The sequence below is a fragment of the Bidens hawaiensis genome, unplaced genomic scaffold, assembly GCF_021521415.1.
Source record: "Bidens hawaiensis isolate Kalapana, Puna unplaced genomic scaffold, B.hawaiensis_p1.1 tig00020427_1, whole genome shotgun sequence".
In the NCBI taxonomy this organism is placed as follows: domain Eukaryota; kingdom Viridiplantae; phylum Streptophyta; class Magnoliopsida; order Asterales; family Asteraceae; genus Bidens; species Bidens hawaiensis.
The window spans coordinates 106,956-114,485 of record NW_027493115.1 but is presented as its reverse complement, the minus strand read 5'-3'; the positions used below and the strand labels follow the sequence as shown (position 1 = coordinate 114,485).

Here is a 7,530-nt window from a genome sequence, read left to right as displayed (position 1 = left end):
AGCTCAAGCTTCACATATTGAGCTTGACGCCCACATGCGAAGCTAAATGAACTTAAGTGGACCTATTGTTTATATAATTTTGATATTAGATAAGTAATAGTAACAAGTATTATGTACATAATGTTGTGGGAAGAAATTTCAAGAATCCAGACAGACATGATCCTCAGAAGAATCCTCACAGTGTATCAGGATCACAGACAGACAGGATCCTCAGTAAGTAAAGTTATTTATTATCATTATCATTTCACTCTTGACTTGGTCTTGCAGGCAAAGTTCGACAATTAATGTCCAGCTAAAGACTCGGTCAAACTACTAGGGATAAGAGACTTTGGAAGCGGTTACAACTCGTTTAAAGCAGAGATACACAATCCGTAACGGTTCCGGGATCCTCGCTAGAGCAATTAATGCTCATTATTATTAATTATTATTGTATTATCCTTCATGTAACTACTTATATAAGTGATTGGGATCATAATAGAACACAACACACACGCTCCCGTATACACTTGTACTCATATCAGCGATCAAACACTTACAACACTTGTAATCACCTTTTTACTTAATAAAATTAAGGTAGGAGATAGTTTTCCCCTCCCGGGATTTTTTTCCGGAGTTCCTCTAAAGGATCACTGGCTTTTTCCTCGTTAAAAATCGTTGTGTCACTTGCATTTACTTACTATTGTGTTTACATATTCAAGCATCCTACCTCGCAATCTAAGTTTGGTTACTTGATTATCGTTTTGTAATTTTTGACCAAAACAGTTTGGCACCCACCGTGGGGCAAGTGGTTCTTTACATATTCAAATTCCAGTTTCCGTGATCATTCACTACCCTTTAATCATCACCAATGACATCTCAATTGAAGCAATCATCATCTCTCAGCAAGCCGACTCAACCCTCGATTCAATCCACGAGTGCGGGTTCGAACCGGTCTTCACCATTGATGCCACCACCTGTAACAACTCGGATATTTTTTTAAATATTTATCTTATCCGTTTACCCGACCAGCTTTTATGTTCGGAAACTTTTAACAATAAAATATCGCGTTTAACGAGTCATTATTATTAATTTTAATATTATGGTTTCAATACTTATTTAATGATTTCAAAGTACTTTGATTAATATACATTTTTAACCCAAATGTAAACTTTAACCTACTTTTGTGTCCATATCCAAACTAGAGGTACTATTTTGAAAAATCATTAATAATATTATATTATATCTCTTACCCAAAAACCCAAATCTTGAGCCAAATCTACAACCCGATTAAATTATATTAATAATTGTCGTATTAATTTTGGAATTGGTATATGTAATCATGGTAATGATCATTGGCGACCTCCACCGACGTATTTGATTAGGAAATTTGCTTAATTTTTATACAAATTCGTTATATATCCATCGGCCCATACTCGTTTAGCGATATACTCTAAAACATCATCTATAATTCAATTAAATTAACCTACACAATCTCCAGACCATCGCCGTCATTAGCCCTAATCTTAATTTGATTATTATCTTTTGCAAGTAGCCGTTCATCGCCGTTTTTTTAGCGCGAATGTGTGACACTCATTCACCATCAAGCACGCCTGTCTATAGGTAATTGATATTATGGTTAGGTTCGTTATCTTCTGTAGATCAAAAACCCTATGCTTGATCGAACAACTATTCACGGGTTTGATCGATTTAATTACTTAGGGTTTATGTTCCAATTTGGTTCGAAGCTGTGTATTTATAAAGAATCTGTTTCAGCTTCTAACCGTTTGACCATTCAGCCCAGTTGGCTAACATGGTTTGTGCTAAGACTCAGGTGGCTGGGGGCGCGGGTTCGAGCCATCCCCAGCCCGGATTTTTAGCTGTTTATTTTTATTAATCATTTAAAACCTTTTAATAACCCATTTAGTCATATAAACTATATTCTTAATATTACAAATATAATACTTAAGTAGTATTTTGTTAAAAACAGACATCATAACGAGTCATGTTTCCGAACTATGGTTAAAACTATATACATACGTATGCATATGTAATAGATTATTAAATGTTTTAATATTTTAGAAGAATCTTAAATTAATATAAATAATTAAAACTATGTTAATTCACGTATTAAGAATATAGTCTAAGTTTTTATAGAAAAATCATTTTTTATATAAATATTATTTATTTACAACATATATTTAATTTATGTCTTTATTAATAATAATAATATGTATTAAAAGTATTTCTAAGTTTGAAATAATTATTTAAAACAATCTCTTTATGTAATCCATCCAAAAATATTATAAATATTTATTTAAGTATTTTATATAATTAAATCATATTGTAAAACTTTGAGAATAAAATCAATTAAATATGCTAATATTTAATTTTCGTAAGGGTATACTTGATCATCAATTCCCGCTTCTCAATCTAGTTCTAGATTCGCCATTTAAATTATAATTATTTATTCCGCAACTATTGTCACTTAGGTTTTCTCGTCGATAACTTTCGAAGAGTGTAACTCTTGTTTACTACCGTTCTTATCGCATTTGTTTGTTTCTCGCTTATTGCTAAGGTGAGTATTTCACTCCCCTATTTTACTTATTTTTAACCGTTTTTTGGGACTTATGCGTTCGTAGATATTTTTATATTATATAGTACTCAACCGCAACTGTTTATCCTTGTGTGTCTATCAGTTTTACTAACTTTATATTTGCTTATTTGCTTTATTTGAATGCTACTTGCTTATTTTTGCAACTGATGTCCATTTTTATGCCACGGTTTAGTCCTTGCTTGGTAATTAATGTCCATTTATATGGATTGGTAGAGCCCTTTCTTTATGGTTTGGCTTCTCTATAGTTTTTTGATTGTTATGTGTTATGGCTTATCTGTATATTCTCACAGGAACAGTTTGCACTTTTATTTATTATTATATTGTGTCTCAAATCTGGTGTTATATTCACTCAACCTTGTGTTGACAAACTATATTATTTTCAACGCATATGCAGGTTATCGTGTGACGTGATTATCAAGCTTGTTTGAAGCAACTTAGGATGCATGTTAGAGAAAAGATACAAGAACTTAATTTTGGATGTTTAATGTAATTGTTTATTTATAACTTTGATGCACATGAATATTTGTTTTAAATTATTAAATAGATATTAAAACTTATAATGTTGCTTGATAGTAACCTTTGAAAAGCTGTGAGCATTCAGTTGGCCCTGCATTTCCGCCATAGGTTGGGGTGTGACACCACCTTCGAGAAGGCCATATAACACCACAAAGAATACATATGTTGGTATTCCATTTCCTCGAGCTGAGGATCCCGTCATGTTTCTGACAATGAGAATCTCTGCTTGTTTAACCAAGTCTGGAAGCAAATGGCGGGGCAGAAACAGACAAACAAAATGTTCTTGGAAGAGATCCAGAAGTTGAAGTTAGAGAAAGCTAAAGTTACGGAGCCAATGGTTATCCAGCAGTCTAGGATGATGAACTATGAAACTTAAGCATTCAGGGGCAAAGGCAATGAACACTCTAGCGCATTAGGATCCCGAGGGAAAGGCATTGAGGATTTTATTCCTATGAATCCTCAGCCCGAAGTTCAGAATCACGAATCGTGTGCCAAGATCACAGTAGCAATGATCCCAGAAAGGATCCCGAGATCAACATATAACGATCATATTAACGGTAACACCAGTTAGGATCCTATTTTAATTACTAACAATGTTGGATTTTTTCAGGATACAAGGATAATCCTACAATGGCAAAAGAGTTACAAAAGCTGAAGAACATGATTTCTAGCATACCCGACATAGTTCAACCTATACCAGAAGTGACTGTTGCAAGCACGTATGTTTCAAATTTTGCTTCATCAATATGTGACGCTGAAATCCCGAAACGCTTCCAAACCCCCCAACATGAAGCTCTATGATGGAACAACCGGTCCTGATGAACATGTGGCTCAATACAAAGAAAGTATGGATATGATACCCATCTCAGATGACCTAAAGGAGGCATGCTTATGCAAGGGCTTTGGATCGACTCTTACATGACAACCTTAAAATGGATACTTAGTGTCCCTCCTAATTCAATTACTTCTTTTGCTCATTTTATTAATTTATTTAATAACTAGTTTTCTTGTAGCGGGTCATTCGAGAAGTTAACTAATGATTTGTAAAGGATCACCCAAAAACATGAGGAGTATCTTAGAGATTAAGTTGGTAGGTTCAGCAGAGAAGCACAGGATATACCAAATATCGATATGGCTACAACAGTCCAAGCATTCAAGATGGGATTGAAGAGTGGTTCTCTATTCTATAAGGATTTATTCCCATCTTGCAGGAACATAGATGAAGTTAGGAACCAGACTATACAATTCATCAGGATATAGGAAGATTAAAGGATCCAGGAGAGGATCAATGCTCCAGCATATAGCTACGACCATCCCAATCAAAAATCAGAACCTTCATCCCAACCATTATACAAATCCAATCCTTACACAAGACCTAATAATAATAAAATTAATTTTGTGCAAGGTGAAGAGGATGAGAAAAAGGAATATCCAAGGATCATCGACTATTATTTTTCTGTTGATATTCTTGGTTTCATTCTTGCTATATAGGATCTTTTAGACAAAGCTCGTTGGCCGAGGAATAATGACAAAGTCTCATCCTGGAAGGATCAGTCCAAGTAGTGTGATTATCATGGAGACTTTGGCCATACAACTAAAAATTACATCGCTTTAAGGAAGGAAATAAGCTACCTTCTAAGCCAAGGATACATGAAGGATCTCTTGGGAAGAAGGGGGAACAAAATAAAAGAGGATGACAAGCCTACCGAATAGCATCTTCTCCTCCTCTAGATGCAAGAATAGTAAACCTTATATCAGAAGGATATGACATCTATGGTGGTACCTCTTACTCTACAGCCAAATGACATGCTAAAGAATCCAAGTCAGAGAAAGAAACCAGGCCAAACAGATGCACATTCCTCAATGATAAGCAGATTATAACCTTTGAAAAAGAGGATAAAGAATATATTTTGGATCCTCATCATGATGGTTTTGTTATCATGTTATACATGGCAAACCATAATGTTCGAAGGATCCTAGTCGATGGAGGAAGTTCGGTCAACATTATCCAGCTTGAAACCTTGATGAAGTTGAACATTCTAGAAGATGAAATCTTGAAGAAATCCTCGGTGTTGGTAGAATTCAGTGGGGAAGTGAAGAACACAGTTGGAGAAATAAAGCTATACGTCTACATTGAAGGGGTGAACTCAATACAAAGCTTTTGTGTCATGGATTCATTATCCTATTACAATGCAATTTTGGGATGCCCATTGATCCATAGCACTAAAGCAGTACCTTCTACCTATCATCAATGTATCAAGATGCCAACAACATGGGGAGTAGTTAAAATAGCAAGTGATAAGAAGGAAGCTAAGGATTGTTACACATTCTCCATGAAGCCATTCGTACAATTAAAACAAGCATAATAGTTAAAGAAAAAGGATCATGAGGTCTTGGAAGCAAATGAACAAGATGTGAAAGAAGTTATCCTAAGCCCCAAGGATCCTGATAAAAAGATACTCTTAGGATCATGTATCCCCGAAAGTATTGAATCAAGGATCCTAGAGTTTCTAAAAGAAAGATGATCTACATTTTCTAGGAAACATGATTATATGACAGGTATTTTTAAATATGCTATTACTAATAAACTTTGTATAGATAACAGTTTCAGGCCTATACAACAAAAAAGAAGAAAGTATGCACCCGAGAAGAATGCGATCATACACCCGAGAAGAATGCGATCATACAAGAAGAGGTGGAAAGGTTATTAAATACAAGAATGATAAGAGAAGTGAAATATCCTAGATGGCTCACCAACGTGGTAGTAATCCCCAATTATAATGGAAAATGGAGAGTTAGCGCGGATTTCACCGATCTTAACAAAGCTTGTCCGAAGGATTCTTTCCCTTTACGTCATATAGACTCAAAGGTGGATGCAACACCAGACCATGAGATGTTATCCTTCATGGATGCCTCATCAGAATAACAACAAATCCAGATGGAACCATCAAATCAAGATGACACAACCTTCATGACAGCTACAAGTATTTATTGTTATACTGCTATGCATTTTGTTCTTAAAAATGCAGGTGCAACCTATCAGAATCTCGCCAATATGATGTTTAAGGACAAGCTGGGGACACGATGAAAGTATGCATTGATGATATGGTGGTAAAGTCCAAGAATTCTGAGGATCATCTAATGGATCTTCAAGAAGTATTTGACATCCTAGAAAAATTCAACATGAAGCTAAATCCTTTGAAGTGCCATTTCAGTATTGAATCAGAAAAATTCCTTGGGTATATGGCCACCAAAAGAGAGATATAAGCGAGCCCTGAACAGATCAAAGCAGTCCTCAACTTGAAATCATGGAAAACAATAAGGATGTTCAAAGGTTAACAGGAGGAGTAACTACACTCAACATGTTATCTCAAGATCCTCCGAAAGGTGTTAAAAATTCTACGATATCTTGAGGAAGAACAAAAGATTCAAATGGAATGCACAACATGAATAAGCATTCCAGGAATTGAAGACATATCTATCATCAGAATCGCTATTAATGAAGCTAGAAAATAATGAGCCATTATCCTTATATATGGCGGTATCCAAGACCTCCATAAGTGTCATGCGTGTCAAGGATCATGAAGGTGAACATCATCATGTGTATTATGTAAGTAAAGGTCTATTGGATGCGGAGACCAGATATTCTCATCTTGAAGAATTAATACTTGCCTTAGTCATGGCATCAACTAAACTTAGACATTATTTTGAGATACATGCTATACATGTTAAAACTTACTATCTTATTAAGTGTGTTTTGAGGAAGCCAGAAATTTCAGGTAGGATGGCTAAGTGGTCTGTGAAACTTAGTGCTTATGATTTAATATATGAACCAAGAACATAAATCAAGTCACATGCTCTAGCAGATTTTGTGGTTGATTTTCAGTAGTGATATCCAACAAGAAACAAATATGGAGGTACAACAGCTAGATGAAACAGATGAAGAGTAGATCTTATTCATATATGGAGCATCCAACATAAGAGGATCAAGGCTTGTAATCATACTAAAATCGCCACATGGGGACATCAAACCCCAATCCAACAATTGTGGATTTCAAGCAACAAATAATGAAGAATAATATGAAGCTTTGATTGCATGATTACAACTAGCTAAGGATATGAAGATCAGGAATCTAAAGGTAATGTCGAGTCATTGTTAATCATTAACCATTTCAATGGATCTTATGCAGTAAAAGGTGAAAGATTGGCTGCATAACTACAAATAGTAAAAAATTTGGCAAAAGAATTCAAGACCATAAACGTAGAACAAGTTCTAATAGAGGATAATGTTGAAGCTGACGCCTTAGCAAATCTTGGATCAACTCTCAAGCAGATAGCAAAATCCCAGTTATCCATATCCTGCATCCAGCCATTGATTTAGTTGATCTTGAAACAAAATAATCTTTTGAAAATTTTGAAAT

The 7,530-nt window shown here is 35.0% G+C and overlaps 1 protein-coding gene across 1 annotated transcript; it reads left to right on the top strand.

Annotated features, from left to right (window-relative positions):
• Positions 1-5,058: 5,058 nt before the first annotated feature.
• LOC143560696 (uncharacterized) lies at positions 5,059-6,175 on the top strand. The gene is made up of 3 exons (XM_077048942.1): positions 5,059-5,454; positions 5,715-5,812; positions 6,139-6,175. Exons 1-3 carry the CDS (start codon positions 5,059-5,061, stop codon positions 6,173-6,175), a joined length of 531 nt encoding a protein of 176 aa, XP_076905057.1.
• Positions 6,176-7,530: the final 1,355 nt, after the last annotated feature.

Coding starts and splice junctions, on each gene's coding strand:
- LOC143560696 (XM_077048942.1), top strand. CDS start 5,059: ATGGCAAACCATAATGTTCGAAGGATCCTAGTCGATGGAGGAAGTTCG. Junction 5,455..5,714: donor CATTCTCCATGAAGCCATTC/GTACAATTAAAA, acceptor TATAGATAACAG/TTTCAGGCCTATACAACAAA. Junction 5,813..6,138: donor ATACAAGAAGAGGTGGAAAG/GTTATTAAATAC, acceptor TTAAAAATGCAG/GTGCAACCTATCAGAATCTC.